Source organism: Manis pentadactyla, chromosome 4 (genome assembly GCF_030020395.1).
Source record: "Manis pentadactyla isolate mManPen7 chromosome 4, mManPen7.hap1, whole genome shotgun sequence".
NCBI classification, from domain to species: domain Eukaryota; kingdom Metazoa; phylum Chordata; class Mammalia; order Pholidota; family Manidae; genus Manis; species Manis pentadactyla.
The window spans coordinates 42,769,113-42,787,658 of NC_080022.1; the positions used below are offsets into that span (position 1 = coordinate 42,769,113).

The following is an 18,546-nucleotide window of genomic DNA, read 5'->3' on the forward strand; positions in this document are numbered from 1 at the left end:
GATGATTTTGTTGCTGAGGAGACATAGCAAGTCAGGATGATAATAAATATTTCTGTGATACTGTCATTGAAGGTTTAAAGAGCTATAGTTTGCATTTGGGACATTGATATAATCCTCCTTTCAGACAGTTTCCTTCTGTCTTCCTACTTCCTACTGTTTCCATACTGGAAACTTCTGTTTTGTTAAGAGATGAATGTGACATTTCAGGTAGTTGTTTTTATTGACACAACTTTTTTCTCCTATGAAGAAATATCTTATCATTCACTTGTTTGCCATTCTGAGATATTTTTGTTCTGCCATCCATTGAAACAATAAAAAATTGTGCTTTTTAGTAACAATGTGATTTTTCATATCCATATTCTTTCCTAAGATTGAGATAGAATTTTCATACAATAAAATGCATGGTTCTCACAAAACCCAGTTGTTTATAGCAGCATTATTCATAATAGCCTATAGGTGGAAACAATCCAGATGTCTGTTATCAACTGATGAATGGATAAACAAAATGTAGTATATTCACACTTGGTTTTTTACAAAAAGTGTAATATTCTTCAGCCATAAAAGAAATGAAGTACTGACACATGCTACAATGATGAGCCTTGAAAATATTTTTCTAAGTGAAAGAAGGTAGTCACGAAGGCCACATATTATATGATTCCATTTAAATGAAATATTCAGAATAGGCAAATGTATGCAAACGGAAAGATTAGTAGTGGTTTAGGATTGAGGGAGATAGGAGAGTTGAGTATGGGATTAAAGAGTATGGTATTTCTTTTTGAGGTGATGAGTATGTTCTAAAATTGATTGTGGTGATGGTTGTACAAACCTATAAATATACTAAAAACCATTGAATTGTAGCTTTAAATAGATGACTGATTTTGAGAATTGTGTGCATCCATGTAACTACCTGCCAAAATGAGCTAAATTTCCATCACCCCAGAAAGTTCCATTATGTCTATTTCCAGTAAATCCCTTAACTTCCCTCAACTACCTCTTCCCTACTCTCCAACCCCCTCCTGTTCAACCAAGATAAGACTTTTACTTCTATCTTCACAGATTAGTTTGCTGATCCTAGAATTTCATTTAAATGGAATCATATGCTGTGTATATGTACTATTTTATATCTGGCATCTTTCACTCAGTAAAATGTAAGATTCATCCAAATTTTTCTTGAGTCAGCAGTTCATTCTTTTCTGTTGCTAAGTAGTATTCCATTTCTTAAATATACCAGTTTGTTTATTCATTCTCTTGTTCAGAGACATTTGAGTTCTTGCCTGTTTATGGCTATTGTAAATAGGGACATTTTTATACAAGTCCCTTTGTGGACATATCTTTTGCATATTTCTTGGATTAATAACTCAGATTAAAACTGCTTAGTAAGAAGGCGAATGAATGTTTAACTTTGTAAGGAACTGTCAAATAGTTCTCTGAAGGGTTATCATATGCTTTTTATTTTATTTATTTATTTTCAAAAATTTTTGTAAATGTATTATTTTAGTTTGATGTTGTCCCATGAGTTCATTTTTGCTTTTGTTTCCCTTGCTCTAGGAGATGCATTCAGGAAGAAGTTGCTCATGCTTGTATTCAGGAGATGTTTGCCTGTGTTGTCTTCTAAGAGTTTTATGGTTTCATGACTTACATTCAAGTCTTTAATCCATTTCAAGTTTACTTTTGTGTATGGGGTCAAACAATAATCCAGTTTCATTCTCTTGCATGTAGCTGTCCAGTTTTGCCAACACCAGCTGTTGAAGAGGCTGCCATTTCCCCATTGTATGTCCATGGCCCCTTTATCATATATTAATTGACAATATATGCTTCGGTTTTTATCAGGGCTCTCCAGTCTGTTCCATTGGTCTATGGGTCTGTTCTTGTTCCAGTACCAAATTGTCTTGATTACTGTAGCTTTGTAGTAGAGCTTGAAGTTGGGGAGCGTAATGCCCCCAGCTTTATTCTTCCTTCTCAAAATTGCTTTGGCTATTCGAGGTCTTTTGTGGTTCCATATGAATTTTAGAACAATTTTCTCTAGTTCTTTGAAGAATGCTGTTCGTATTTTGATAGGAATTGCATTGAATCTATAAATTGCTTTAAGCAGGATGGCCATTTTGACAATATTAATTCTTCCTATCCATGAGCATGGGATGAGTTTCCATTTATTGGTATCTTCTTCAATTTCTCTTAAGAGTGCCTTGTAGTTTTCAGGGTATAGGTCTTTCACTTCCTTGGTTAGGTTTATTCCTAGGTATTTTATTCTTTTTGATGCAACTGTGAATGGAATTGTTCTCCTGATTTCTCTCTCTGCTAATTCATTGTTAGTGTATAGGAATGCCACAAATTTCTGTGTATTAATTTTGTATTATTTGCAACTTTGCTGAATTCAGATATTAGATCTAGTAGTTTTGGAGTGGATTCTTTAGGGTTTTTTATGTACAATATCATGTAATATGCAAACAGGGACAGTGTAACTTCTTCCTTGCCAATTTGGATGCCTTTTATTTCTTTGTGTTGTCTGATTGCTGTGGCTAGGACCTCCAGTACTATGTTGAATAGAAGTGGGGAGAGTGGGCATCCTTGTCTTGTTCTCGATCTTAAAGGAAAAGCTTTCAGCTTCTCGCTGTTAAATATGATGTTGGCTGTGGGTTTATCGTATATGGCCTTTATTATGTTGAGGTACTTGCCCTCTATACCCATTTTGCTGAGAGTTTTTATCATGAATGGATGTTGAATTTTGTCGAATGCTTTTTCAGCATCTATGGAGATGATCATGTGGTTTTTGTCCTTCTTTTTGTTGATGTGGTGCGTGATATTGATGGATTTTCGAATGTTGTACCATCCTTGCATCCCTGGGATGAATCCCACTTGGTCATGGTGTATGATCCTCTTGATGTATTTTTGAATTCGGTTTGCTAATATTTTGTTCAGTATTTTTGCATCTGTGTTCATCAGGGATATTGGTCTGTAATTTTCTTTTTTTGTGGTGTCTTTGCCTGGTTTTGGTATTAGAATGATGCTGGCCTCATAGAATGAGTTTGGAAGTATTCCATCTTCTTCTACTCTTTGGAAAATGTTAAGGAGGATGGGTAATAGGTCTTCACTAAATGTTTGATAAAATTCAGTGGTGAAGCCATCTGATCCAGGGGTTTTGTTCTTAGGTAGGTTTTTGATTACCAGTTCAATTTCATTGCTGGTAATTGGTCTGTTCAGATTCTCTGTTTCTTCGTTGGTCAGCCTTGGAAGGTTGTATTTTTCTAGAAAGTTGTCCATTTCTTCTAGGTTAACCAGTTTGTTAGCATATAATTTTTCATAGTATTCTCTAGTAATTCCTTGTATTTCTTTGGTGTCCCTTAGTGATTTTTTCCTTTCTCATTTCTGATTCTGTTTATGTGAGTAGACTCTCTTTTTTTGTTGGTAAGTCTGGCTAGGGGTTTATCTTATTTTGTTTATTTTCTCAAATAACCAGCCCCTGCATTCATTGATTCTTCCTATTGTTTTATTCTTCTCAATTTTACTTATTAAAGCTCTAATCTTTATTATGTCCCTCCATCTACTGATTTCGGACCTCATTTGCTCTTCTTTTTCTAGTTTCATTAATTGTGAGTTTAGACTGCTCCTATGGGATTGTTCTTCTTTCCTGAGTTAGGCCTGTATTGCAATATACTTTCCTCTTAGCCCGGCCTTTGCTGCATCCCACAGATTTTTCAATGTTGAATGACTGTTGTCATTTGTGTCCATATATTGCTTGATCTCTGTTTTTATTTGGTCATTGATCCATTGGTTATTTAGGAGCATGTTGTGAAGCCTCCATGTGTTTGTGGGATTTTTCATTTTCTTTGCATAATTTATTTCTAGTTTCATACCTTTGTGGTCTGAGAAACTGGTTGGTACAATTTCCATCTTTTTGAATTTCCCAAGGCTCTTTTTTATATGATCTATTCTTGAAAATGTTCCATGTGCACTTGAGAAGAATGTGTATTCTGCTGCTTTTGGGTGTAGAGTTCTGTAGATGTCTGTTAGGTCCATCTGTTCTATTGTGTTATTCAGTGGCTCTGTGTCCTTACTTATTTTCTACCTGGTTGATCTGTCCTGCAGAGTGAGTGGAGTGTTGAAGTCTCCTAGAATGAATGCATTGCATTCTATTCCTCCTTTTAATTTTGTTAGTATTTGTTTCACATATGTAGGTGCTCCTCTGTTGGGCGCATAGATATTTATAATAGTTTATAATAGTTATATCCTCTTGTTGGACTGACCCCTTTATCATTATGTAATGTCCTTCTTTGTCTCCTGTCTTTCTTTGTTTTGAAGTCTATTTCATCTGATACAAATACTGCAACACATGCTTTTTTCTACCTATTAGTTGCATGAAATATCTTTTTTCATACCTTCACTTTTAGTCTGTGTATATCTTTGGGTTTAAAGTGGAGTCTCTTGTAGGCTGCATATAGATGGGCCTTGTTTTTTTATCCATTCAGTGACTCTATGTTTTTTGATTGGTGTATTCAGTTCATTTACATTTAGGGTGATTACCTATAGGTATGTACTTATTGCTGTTGCAGGCTTTAGATTCATGGTTACCAAAGGTTCAAGGTTAACTTCCTTCCTATCTAAGAGTCTAACTTAACTCACTTAATATGCTATTACAAATACAATCTAAAGGTTTTCTTTTTTTCTTTTCTTTTCTTCCTCCTTTTTCTTCCTCCTCCATTCTTTATATAGTAGATATCATATTTTGTACTCTTTGTCTATCCCTTGATTGACTTTGGGGATAGTTAATTTAATTTTGCATTTGCTTAGTAATTAGCTGTTCTGCTTTCTTTACTGTGGTTTTATTACCTCTGGTGACAGCTATTAAACCTTAGGAACTCTTCCATCTATAGCAGCCCCACCAAAATAGACTGTAGAGATGGTTTGTGAAAGGTAAATTCTCTCAGCTTTTGCTTATCTGGAAATTGTTTAACCCCTCCTTCAAATTTAAATTTTAATCTTGCTGGATAAAGTATTCTTGTTTCAAGGCCCTTCTTCATTTCATTAAATACATCATGCCACTCCCTTCCGGCCTGTAAGATTTGTGTTGAGAAGTCTGGTGATAGCCTGATGGGCTTTCCTTTGTATGTGATCTTATTTCTCTCTCTGGCTGCTTTTAATAGCCTGCCCTTATCCTTGATCTTTGCCATTTTAATTACTATATGTCTTGGTGTTGTCTTCCTTAGGTCTTTTGTGTTGGGAGATCTGTGCATCTTCATGGCCTGAGAGACTATCTCCTTCCCCAGATTGGGGAAGTTTTCAGTTACGTCCTCAAAGACACCTTCTATCCCTTTTTTTCTCTCTTCTTCTTCTGGTACCCCTATTATGTGAAGATTGTTCCTTTTGGATTGGTCACACAGTTCTCTCAATATTTTTTCATTCTTAGAGATCCTCTTTTCTCTCTGTGCCTCAGCTTCTTTGTATTCCTCTTCTCTAGTTTCTATTTCATTTATCGTCTCCTCCACCATATCCAATCTGCTTTTAATACCCTCCATTGTGCTCTTCAATGATTGGATCTCTGACCGGAATTCATTCCTGAGTTCTTGAATATCTTTCCATACCTCCATTAGCATGTTGATGATTTTTATTTTGAAGTCCCTTTCAGGAGGAGTCATGAGGTCAATGTCATTTAAATCTTTCTCAGGAGTTGTATTAATAATTTTACTCTGAACCAGGTTCCTTTGGCGTTTCATATTTGTATATGGCATCCTCTAGTGCCCAGAATCTCTACTCCCTGGAGCTGCTCAGCCCCTGAAGCAATGTCAGGGGTCACAGGGGAGTGGTAGTGTTGCCTGGGGGAAGAAAGAGCTGTTTTTTGCTTCCTGGCTACTATCCCTGCCTCCACTGCCAGAACCAGTGGGGCGAGCACACATATATAAGCCTCTATGCTTTGTGTTTGTAGTTGCTGTAGACAGATCTTCCCTCTGGTTGGCCTAATGCCAGGATAAGGTTTGTTGGTTTGCGAGCCACGTGGGGCTGGCTGGGAGAAAGGCACAGTAGGCTGTGTATCATGGAGGGGGTCCTTGGAGCTGTGTAGCCTGCCAGCGAGCTGAAGCACCTGAGGATTGTCTAAGGAGGAAGATTTCTTTTTCCTCCTTAAATATGAGAGTCTTTTTTGGCAAAGCTCCCAACCTGCTGGGCAGAGTGCTCCTGGACAATTTTATCTCCCTGTCCTCTCTCCTGAGCAGTAAGCTCTGTGCAATCCTTGACCCTTTAGCAGCCCTCTTGCTAAGGGCTTCCTTGTCAGGAAGTCTCTCAGACTGCTCACCTTTCTTTTGTTCTAGAGCAGCCTGATATGGATCCCTGCTTTCCACAAGCAGCTGGAATCTCAGTCTCTCCAGGAATTCTGCCTGTCTTAGCTTTCCAACCCCGTAATCATGAGAGTATCATGCAAGCACCATGAAATGTAGGTTTTTGCTCCCAGAGCAGATCTCCAGAGTTATGTATTCAGTAGTCCCAGGCCTCCACTCCATCCTTGCTCTGTTTCTCTTCCTCCCGCCAGTGAGTTGGGGTCAGGGAAGGGCTTGGGTCCCACCAAGCCACAGCTTTGGTATGTTACCCTGTTCTGTGAGGTCTGATCTTTTCTCCAGGTGTATGCAGTCTGGCGCAGTCCTCTTTCTTGTTGCTCTTTCAGGATTAGTTGTATTAATTTCATTTTCGAATTATATGCAGTTTTAGGAGGAAGCCTCTTTCTCACCTCTCATGCCACCATCTTGAATCCTCTGCTTTTTAATATTATAGCTGGATGGCAAATTTTAACATTTAAGAAGTCTTTGCCTTCCTCTTTACCCTTATTTCTGTTTCTTAGAGTCAACTGCTTTTAATATTTCTTTTGTAGTTTTCCAAAAATTGTTATGCTTATACAAATACATATGTATATGCATTTATACAATCTTTATGTATGTGTGTATATGTGTATATTATCACATTGTAGACTTCTTTTTTTACTTACATCTTAAAAATATTTTTATATTACCACCTACAGATAGTCTTTATTCTTTTTAATGCCTGTAGAGTATTCTCATTGTAAGGAATATACATATGTGTTTGTATAAGCTTAACAGTTTTGTCAAGTTTATTATTACAAACTGCTACAATAAGCACCTTTGTATCTTTAAATATTTTTGCATGTATACCCTTAGGATAAATTCCAAACAGTGGACTCACTCTGTCAAAAGATAGTATGTATTTAAAAATTGGTGGATAGTGCCAAATTTTCTTCAAAGAAGATTATACCAATGCATATTCCCAACCACAGAATATGAAAGGGCTTCTTTTTGTACAATCTGGTCAACGTTGGAATTGTAAAAAATCAAATGTAAACAATTTTGCCAGTCTTGGCAGGTTATCCAATTCTTTCTCTTGGATGCTAAAAAACTAACCTAAAACAGCCCAGGAAGTAGAGTTTACCTAATTTTTACATACTTAAAAGCATTTAAAAACTCACACATTCTGAAGAACCCTTTGAAAACCCTTTCCAATATTTGAGTCTATACTGTTGGTAATGTTTTCTTCTTATCATCAGTCTTTGAGGGATAGTGTTTAATCATTAAGTGCAGTAGGTAACTGGTTCTCAAATATGGGGTCTACTGATGGATGGATTCAGAATCTCCTATAGCTTGTAAATATATATATTCCTACCCTGTCTTGGAAGTTCTGATCCCTAGCTCTTTCTCATGCACAGCCAGGTTTGGGAACTAGTGCTCAGATACACAAGATAACCATTGCCTTCGGGAAGCATACAAGGAGCAGATAATGTAATAACACAACAATACAAGGCAGAATATAAGCACCTTAGGCAAAGCAGAGCTCTGAAGAGATGATAAAAGGAAAGGAGAATGGTAGGGATGAATATTTACTAAATACCTACCACATACCAGGTTTTCATCTATGTCTAGTTGGGTCTTAGGGGAGGAGAAATAGAAAGGGGCAGCATGTTTAAACTAAACTGGAGTATTTACTTTTCCCAGACATATTTACTTCCTTCTCACCTCTGTAAACTCTCTCTTTGCTCTTTCCTCAATAATAACAGCAGCAAACACTTACCAGTGCTGAAGTGCTGGCTTCAGCACTTAATTCTTCATTTTCATATGTACCTTACAATCTTTGCATTTTCTGAGCCCTTGCTATACTTTCTCAGTACTTCTCTTTTGACATTTATGCTTGTAGTACATACTGTAATTATTTATGGTGTTTTAAACATCTCCCCTATTTGACTACGTGCCTCTGAGGGCAGGATACATACTTCATTTGTCTCTGTACCCTGGACACTGCCCAGTACAAGACTTTGCAAATGTCAAGGGGATGGTTGAGTAATTTACTCAACTACTGCACTTAATGATAAGGTGGGCACAGAGCTCTTTTAACATCTGAAAGGTAGTATGGGGCAACAGGCATAACTTGTTTAGTGCACGACAAAATAGGATCACTGGGAAGAATAAATGGGAAGGTAGATTTGGAGCTGACACAGGAAAGAACTTCTTATCTGGAGAGGAATTGACATCCTAACAATAGTGAGTCTTTTGAACCATGAACAAAAGATGTATTTTCCATTTATTTAGGTCTTCTTTAACTTTTCTTGGCAATATTACAGTTTTCACTATAGGTCTACATCTTTTGTCGGATTTATTCCTAAGTATTTAATAGCCCTTTGAAACTCAAACTTTCTCAAGAAGCCAGGCTCTAGTAATAAAAAAACCATGCTATTTTATGTCATTTAGGCTGAGGCCTTTAGATGTCTATTTTGAAAGTAAAGCTGAATTATGACTTCTTTGTACTTGGCTGCCTTAATGATATAGGACGAGTTTATGGATTCAAGAAAGCAAGAAGAAGAAAAGACCTCAGGTAATATCTCAAGATGCTATCCACTGTAGTTTTTACATTCTGTGGTTTTCCTTAACACTTAGTACTGACTTTTATTAGCATTTTATATTGCACTGTGAATTATTGATATCTTCAGTGCTAGATACATGTTTGAATGATTTGTTTTCAGTAAAAAAGATTGACCAACATCTTGTTAGGAAAATTTTGCAATATGTTAGTAATAAAATGAAGTAATCAGGTTAAAAAAAATTCGTCCCCCCTTCATAAGAGGCTATAGTAAGATTATTATTGCTTGAATATGCTATTGTGACAGGATGCCCATTCCTATGCCCACCCACAATTTATAAATATATCACTCATTTTTTGATAGTTTACTTTTTTCTCAAGCAGAGGAAAAATACTGATTTTCAATTCAGTTCCAGAAGTTATCTAAGGAAAGAAAATTTTCTAAAAATGTTGCTCTAATAGTTTTGCTTTTGTAACTATCTGCTGCACCTTCTTAGCAAGTGGATTTCTGAAGCCAACTTTTGACTTTCACCCTTCACAGATCTAGATGGGAGAAATATAAGTAATACCAGTTTATTCTGACAGTAAACAACCACAGAGCTTAAATAATAAGTATGTTTTCTCCCTGATATGCATCTTCTGTCAAAAGCAAATAAATGACAGTAAGTTGATAGCATGGATCTTTATTCTCCCCCTTCTTCCTTTTTTTTTGCCACATGGGAGTTAAGCAAATCATATGTAGAGATGGATTATTGCAAGGTATCTCATCTATAATATCACTGTTATGGTGTAATTGAGATTATTGCAAAATCTGAAAATGCTTTCTTTATTAATTCATACTCTCTCTCTCTCTCCTCTCCTCTTTCCCTCTCCCCCGACCCACCCTGTCTCTTTCAGTCTGCCCCCATTCCCCTTCCTTTCCCCTTCTTTCCCTCCCCCTCTCTTGATCTCCGCCCCTCATTTTCTCACTCTCACATTGGCTCTCTTGAGCACTTTCTGGAGTCACTCAACTTTCTATTCTTTAAGCAGGCCATGTTCTTTCTTTGCACATGTTCATCTCTCTTCTTGAAGCATTCTTTCCATGTTTTTGCCTGGTTAACTCCTCTTTATTCATAGGATCCCAGTTTAGATCTCTATCAATCTTGGAATCATTCTTTGACCTGCCAAGCTATGCTTGTTTCTTCTTTGGACTGAGCTTGTAGCACCTGTGCTAAATATAGCCTATGGTAGCATTATCAGACTGTACTGTAAATGCCTGCATCTTTGTATCTCAGGATGTCAGCTTCATGAGGGCAAAGACCAGGCCTTTCTTGTTTATTTCTGCATCTTCCAAGCCTTGGGCAGTATCTGACACATAATAGGCATTCAGTAAATATTTGTTGTTCAGCCACTGTGTTTTGTATTCAAAACGATCATAAGATTGTATATCAAGTACTTTAAAAAAATTTGCTGTTCAGAATACAAAAGACATTCAGTAAATGTTTGTTGGATGGAGGGGTACATAAATATCTAATTGATTTCTTGCATTTTTTGCTAAGATTATATGATAGGCATTTTCTAAATTATTAAAATTTTATAAATACTTTAAATAGGAACATAGTACATTGTCATATGGAGAGATCATAATCTATATAACCATTCCCTGGTTATTTCACTTCTAGATTATCTACTTTTTCACAATGTGATGAACAGACAGATAGCTTTATGTATAAAACTTTGTTGTCTGTGCTTAATTATTTCCATAGAATGGTTTTCAAGGCCTTTTAAAGGCTCTTAATAATTTTATACACTGCTTTCCAAAAAGGTTGTACCAGTTCAGACTTCACTGGTACCATATGGAGGTGATTGTCTTGCCATAATCTCCCCAGCATTGATTAATACCATTTTTAAATATCCTTACCAATTTCATTTGTTACAAATGTTATCTTTCTGTTTGATTTGATCAAGGTGAGGTTGTGTTTCCTCAAATATTTGTAAACTTTGTATGTTTATTATTTTGTGAAGAGAACTAGCTGTATTCACAGAACCCAAGAATGGACTAACAGTTACCAAAGGGAGAGGGCTGGGGGGTGTGGGTGGGAAGAGAGGGAGAAGGGGAATAAGGGGCATTACGATTAGCACACATAATGTAGGAGGGTCACGGGGAAGGCAGTATAGCACGGAGAAGACAAGTAGTGACTCTATAGCATCTTACTATGCTGATGGACAGTGACTGTAATGGGGTATGTTGGGGGGACTTGATAATGGAGGGAATCTAGTAACCACAATGTTGCTGATGTGATTTTATATTAATGATATCAAAATTTTAAAAAAAAGATTAAATGTCTTGGTACAAATACAGATACCCAGTTTATACCTGCACAAAAATGTCTTGGAAAGCAATAAAAAATTATTACTAAAACCTGAACTTCCTACAAAGAAAAGAAATTTCCAACAGAACAAATAAAAAAAACTAACTGTATTTCCCCATCCATACGTATATAAGACAAATTTGAATACTTTTTTTGTTGTGAATGTTCATTAATTATTTAAGCTTTTAATGTGGCAGATTTCTGGTAAAATTTTTTTTCAATTTGATTGCTCCAAAGTTTGGATATGTCAGTAGAATCATTCACTTTCACCTTCCTCATTAATGTTCAGAATGTTTACAATTAAAAAATTATTATAGGGTGTGGAGTTACCTATCTAAACAGTGTTTATACAAAGATACTGCTTGGAAATGATAAGTGGCAATTAAATTTCTTGAAGTTGGGGTTTACATAGGAAACTGTCACAGGTCCTCAGCAATCAGAAGTTGTGATTGGGGGTGTAGGTGGAAAAACAGATGTGTATCTGCTTCCAGGGTGTGAAACCAGTTTATCCTGATAGTCTGAACTAGGCTATCCTTGAATCGCTGGTCTAATAGGAAGACAAACGAATGTAATTCAGGAGATCTGGATTCTAATGTCAACTCTGGAATTAGCCTGTTTTGTGACCATTCACAAATTACTTCATCTTACAGTTTCTCATTGCTAACATCATTAAGTTCTTTCTGGTTCTAAAAATTTTTTATTTTTGTTATCCAGGGGACAAAATGCTATTATTAGGAAAGTATTTCATTCTTGGGAACTATTTGTGGAAAATAGTAAAATTGCCCATACTAGATAAATTTTTTAGGGTAAGTGAACTCCCAAACCTAGACTATTTTGATACATTAAAAATGGTAAAATTAGTTAAATTATATTTATGCTATTTTGCCTGGGCCAGAAAACTGTATATTCAGTGTTTTCTCTTTAAATATTGCCCCAAAAAATGACAGGTTGGATAAATTTAAAGAGTGCAGGGAATTTTGTAAACCTGGCTATTGTCTAAATACAGAAGTTACTTAGGAGAGAAAAACCAGCTGCAAAAACCCTCAAAGCTTTTAAGAGTAGTTATATTTAGGCAGACATTTTCTCAGCTTAATAAAATGCTTTAATTGAAAGTCACCAATTAAATGTTAGCCTTCCCGTCTTGAGAAAGCTGGTCAAGGCAGTTTTCTAAATTAGTGGAATCTGACTGCTCTGTGTTCGATTTGTTAGGTCTGGCTCAGTGTGCCGAACTCTGCTGGCAGCTGAGAGGGGAAGCCGGAAAAAGACAAGTTCCTGGTGCAAAGGTTGCTCTGCAGCACAATTTAGGCCTTGGAGGAGCTGTAGTTGTCACGCTGTACAGGATGGGTTTTCCCGAAGCTGCCAAGTAAGTAGCACTCTGGGCTCTGTATGGCAATAAATCTTTCAGATTTTTCACAGCTGGTGACCGTTGTGTAATGTAAAAAGTCCTAATTTTTATTGTCTTAATACTCAGAGAATAAGTATATCATTACATTTCTTCGATAACATGGCTTAAAACTTTAAAACAGTCAGTTGGCTTTCAAGTTTAACCGGCCTTAGGAAAATTTTATTCGAAGAGGAAGCAGCATAGTCAGTAGAGGGAGAAGAACTAGAAGCCGGAGCTGGTCAAGTCCTTTGTCAGGGGTGCCAACTTGAGTAATTTTATTTTAGGCGAGTCACTTTTTGGTTTCCTCTCTCAACAGTTTGCTTTCTCCCCATAGCATACCAGGCTTCTGAGGTTGTTCGGAGAAAGTCATCAGATATGCTGACTGTATCTCTGCCAGTTTATGTTTCTGATTCCAGCTAAGTCCTCACTGCTGTTGGAATCCTATTGCTCTTGCTGATTTTCTTCCTAGCCTTGTCAGATGTCTGTGTGCCTTAAATCTCCAAGCACTTTTTTCCCCAAGCCTTGAGGATCCCTCAACTTCTTGCTCTTTGTTAGAAGAGCCCAACTTCCCCAGAGGAAAAAAAGTCTCTCTTCCTTTCCAAGACCCAGCTTTCCAATTTGTATGCTTTTGTTTCCAAATACTTTGTGTAACTTTGTTCCAAAAGTTAAGTATACCCTCTCCTTTTTGAATCTTTCCATGTTTGCCTTTCCTTTGACTCCTTTCTCTTGTCAGCAAATATTTTCACATCTTTCATATCCTAAAAATCTATTTTTTTCCTTGCCTTGATTACTCTCTTTCATGATGGTCCTTTTATATCGAACACTTCTGTTTTTCCATGCTGAAATATCTTATACTTCAGTTTCTGACCTCACCACTGAAGTCAGGTCAAGCCACCAATGATCTGATTATGAAATGTTCTTGTCTTTATTTTCCATCTTACTCTCTTTAACCTTGCTGTAGCTTCCAACACTAATTGGCTTCTTTTTTCCTCCTGAAATTCTTGGTAATTATTTATTCATTTTTTTTCACACTTTTGGTACAACAACGTGACATGCTTCTTTTACAGAATCCATTATATTCCTATGTTTTACAAGCTCTTGAGCCTCTTCTGCCTTTTTTTACTCTTCTTTCTTTACCTAGAATATCATTTCTGTTCTGAAAATTCTTTCTTTTAAGGCTCATTTCAAGTACCACCTCCCTTTAAATATTCCCATCACCATGTTGTTGCAAATGTTGCAACCATGTTGCTGTGGCAACTTGATGCTGAGATGCTGAGTGTAGTTCCTGGTATCTTTTGGGCCTCCATCCAGTTTTGGTTTAGTTGGAGTGTGTATCTAGCTGGGTTTTCATTCCCATTATTGTATGAAACCCTTGAGGCCTAAGACTGTGACTTACTTCTCCCCAAACCTTTGAGGATTTCTCTCATAGTAACTGTTTATGGAACTGAATCAAATAAAAGGATGTTAAGATGCTGAATTTTAAGTTTCCTTCTAAATCTGATTGATTTTGTACTGTCCTCTGGAAGTCCATCCAATTCTGTGGAATTGAAATTTCTTAGTAAAATTCAAACTTTAAAGAGCTACCAGAGTCAGCATATTAATGTAGCTATCTAATTTATCTAGAATAGAAGGTTATGAATTTGGTCAGTAATTCTATTTTAAACATGGAGTTCTCATAGTTTTTTATTTTCAGGAGTCATAATTGGGTGAGAGAATTGTTCACAATACCTACGTATGGTTGATATTTCTAGGAAGGCATAATATGAAAAAATCCAGATGATACACAGGTTTCCCATTGTTATCAAAATGTAGAGCATTCACATGCAAATTTTCAGATGTGGAAATGGCATGAAGTGAAGAAGCATTTACCATTAATTTATATGGAACAATTTGTGAGTGTTTCCAGACCCAAAAAATAACCTGTCTGGCTTTTCTGAAACCTTAGGATACATCTTATTAACGGATGCACAGAGTAAATTGAGATAAAGCACAGATGAATACAGACGCACTTTAAAGCTGTGGCAACTTGATGCTGAGATGCTGAGTGTAGTTCCTGGTGAAGGAGCTTGGCGGGCCGCTCTCATTGCTGAGTGCATGCTGTCTCTTAATGACTGAGCTTGCTGCAAAACAAATGCTGAACACTATTTTTGTTTTTCACCTTTTTTTGTAAAAGTGAAAATATTTTTTGGGTTTCTCTTCGTTTCTGAAAACAAATACTGATGTAGGTCTTTTAAAAAAGCGAAATGATGTAATGCAAACTTTTGAAAAGTGGGGAATACCTGTATTAATGACTGATTTGAAATTGGCTTGAAATATTGAAGATATTGATAGTTTTAGTGATAGAATATAACTCTCTCCAAAGGCCAAAGTTGGAAAAATAATTCTAACTCTGATGATGCAAATAAGGTTTTAAAATGAGTTTTTTTTTAATTGAAGTATAGTTGATACACAATCTTATATTGGTTTCAAGTATACAACACATTGGTTCAACCGTTACCTATATTGTTAAATCCTCACCCCCACTAGTACAGTTACTATCTGTCAACATAGGAAGATGTTACAGAATCACTGACTCTGTTCTCCATGCTGTGCTACCATCCCTGTGACCAACTTATATTATGATGGAGAATTTTTGTGCCTCTTTATCCTCCTCCCCACCCCTCCTCCGTGGTAACCACCAGTTACCTCTCAGTGTCTGAGTCTGCTGCTGTTTTTTTCATTTTGTTTTATTTTGTTTTTATATTCCACAAATAAGTGAAATCATGTGGTATTTGTCTTTCTCCTTCTGGCTTATTTCACTTAGCATAATACCCTCTAGTCCAACCATGTCGTTGCAAATGGCAGAATTTCTTTCCTTCCATTTTTTTTTTTATGGCTGAAGTGATTTAGTTTTAAGAGTAATTTTAAGATATCCATTGCACATAATCTGATTTGCTTAGTTTCTCATTTAGTAACTTTAGAGCAATTGCTACAGTTTTAGGCCCCATGTATGGTCCTCTGAGTATGTGGGGAAAGCAGACATAGTTTTTCAAAAGCCCAAAGGAAGAAATTATTATGTAGAACATAAATTGGAGCTGGGATGACTAGGATTGCCCAGCGCAGGGTAGAGGAAGGACATTTCAGGTGTGTACATAGGCACAGAGATTTAAAAATACAAGATTTGGTCAGTGATTGTACTGTGTGGGTAGAGGGTAGATTATTTTGCATGTGCCTCAGTAGAGAGACAGTCAATAGTGTGTAAGGGGGCAGGAGATGAGGCTGTAACAGTAAATTATGCTTTTTTGAAGTGCTTCAAATGCTATGCTAAGGAGTTTGGACCTTATCCTACAGAATATGAGTTTTAGCAAAAGATCATGTGATTATATTGCTCTTTAGGTAGATCCATCTGGCGTTACTTTGAGTTGAATGGTGGAGAGACCAGAAGCTAGGAATCCTTAGGAGGCAGTTGCAGAAGTATAGATAAGAAATGTATAGTGCTGCAACAGGATCATGAAAATGAAAAGGAGAGGTCTTATTTAGGAGTTATGATTGATTGCATTTAATTTGCAGTTAAACTTTTCTTTCCTTTAATTAGACCATTCTTGAATGTGAGTATTGACTTTATAACATCCTATTCACTCTAAGTAAGCAGGAAACTTTTAGGATACAGACCAAGGAGAGATTTGCATTCTGTACCCTGTTAAATGAAACCTGTTTTTAAAACCCAACTTCATTTTGTTTTTGTTTTTCCCATTTTTAAATTAAGGTATAATTTATGTATAGTAAAAGTCACCCTTTTTATTGCATGGTTCTGCAAGCCTTGACAAACAAACTATATGGTCATGTAACTGTCACCATGATCATGATACAGAACAGTTCCATCACCCCAGAAATTCCTTGTTCACCTTTGTAGTTAACCCTTTCTCCTACCTTCCAGTCCCTGGCAACCACTGATCAGTTTTCTGTCCTTACAGTTTTCCCTTTCCAGAATATCATGTGAATAGAATAAAAAAGTCTTTGAGCATGGCTTCTTTCACTTAGCATAATTCACTTAACGATTAATTCACATTATTGTGTTTTTCAGTAATATGTTCCTTTTTATTGCTCAGTGGTATTCCATTGTATGGATGTATCACAATTTGTGTATCCATTCTTTGGTTAAAATATATTTAGATTACTCCAGTTTTTTCTTTTAATGCAGAATCATCTAAATTACCTTGAAAGTTTAACTCAACAGGTGAAAACTCTAAGTGATATAAGAATTTAAAAATTAGGAAAAATTGTATCCATGTAATAATTGTAAATGTATGATGCTCATAAACAAGGACTAGCAAAAGTAGTATGAAAAATAAATACAGGACACTTGCTGGAGTGGTGAAAGTGTAGGTGATTAGCCTTTTCATTTTCTAAATTTTTACTTAACTAGAACCCTTTATTTTGACATAATTTCAAACATCCAGGGAAAAATTACAGGAATAGTACAAGGAACTCCCAGGTACTTTGTATTCAGTATGACCAGTTGTTTACATTTTGCCCTATTTGTTTTATTATTTGTTTTCTAGATATATTTTTATAAAACTTCTTCATAAAAATTTATAAAAGTTATAAAAAAGAGTGAAAATATCTACTCCAGGGATTTTTGGGGTTGACAGAACTGCTTTGTATTGTGATTATGGTGATAGTTACATGAGTGTATAGTTAGGTTTGTCAAAACTTGCAAAGCTATATCTACCAAGTCACTTCCAACATTTTATATTTACATACTTCTGTTATGAGGGAACAATAATGGATTTGCCTATGCTGGACATTTCATATAAATGAACATACAATATATGGCCTTTCAGGACTGCAAAAACTACCTACTTTAGTCTTTTCTGAGGAAAAGTTTAAGTTAATATGCCCAGAGGAGACAGTGTAAAGGAAAAGTTGATGAGGTACTCTTTTTACTGATCAACACTGACTTGCTGATAATTCTAGTCTATAAAAAAAGTAAAAAAGATGTCATGTACAGGACATTTAAGTAGTTTTGTAATTCCTTCATTCTAACTGCTAATTAACTGGTGGCTACATTAGTATGGAGACAGATGTAAATCATACATGATTTAATGAACAAGAAAATACCTGCTACACATTGTAGTTGCTCAATAGACTATTGATTTCTGATTTTCCTGTGCATTTTCTTTTCTTTCCTATTCCTCTAGTTAATGTCTTTGGTTAAATGGTTGACAGTGGTTTTATTTATTAAATTTTAAGTATCGCTTAGGGTTTTGGAAAAAATTATCTTTAACCTTTTGTTCAGAATGGGGAACGTATCCAAGTCTTTGAAGCCCAGTTTGGCCTTTGGGGCTGGATTTCTGTCTGTGATGTGACCATGTGTCTGCTCTGAGGTCAAGGGGAGTTGCTGATTGCAAGTGAACCTTACTCCCTAGTCCTGTACAACCATCCTTAATTAGAACAAACTAGTTACTGGTAAAATATTAGATATAAGGCTGGAGATTTGATTAAAATGTAGGGTTCTGTTTTCTTCCTAAGTACCAAGAAAAATAGCAACCACTTTAAAAATTGTTTTTTGACAGCTTCATTGAGACATAGTTCATATGCCACACAATTCATCCACTTCAAGTGTACATTCAGTGGTTTTTAGTATATCACTAAATCATCACCACAACCAATTTTAGAACATTTTTATTACTTCAAAAAGAAACCATGTACCTGACAGCAGCCACTCCCCAGCCCTCCTCTTTGCTGGGTCTGACAACCACTAATCTACTTTCTGTGTCTATGGATTTGCCTATTCTGGACATTTCATAAAAATTAAATCATAAAGTGTATGGCCTTTCATGACTGCTGCTTTCATTTAGCATAATGTTTTCAAGGTTCATTCATGTTATAGGAATGAAAATAGTATTTCATTCCTTTTCATGACTAAATACTTTCCATTAGGAGGGTTCCAATTTCTGTACATCCTCATTAACACTTGTTTTT

The 18,546-nt window shown here is 36.0% G+C and overlaps 1 protein-coding gene across 1 annotated transcript in view; it reads left to right on the forward strand.

The window, feature by feature from the left end:
* The window catches only part of SCP2 (sterol carrier protein 2), a 141,542-nt gene that overhangs the window by 96,935 nt on the left and 26,061 nt on the right, over nt 1-18,546 (forward strand). Inside the window, exon 12 of the mRNA XM_036892782.2 lies at nt 12,408-12,561. Coding sequence (XP_036748677.2) covers nt 12,408-12,561 — 154 coding nt within the window. The remainder of the gene's footprint in view (nt 1-12,407; nt 12,562-18,546) is intronic.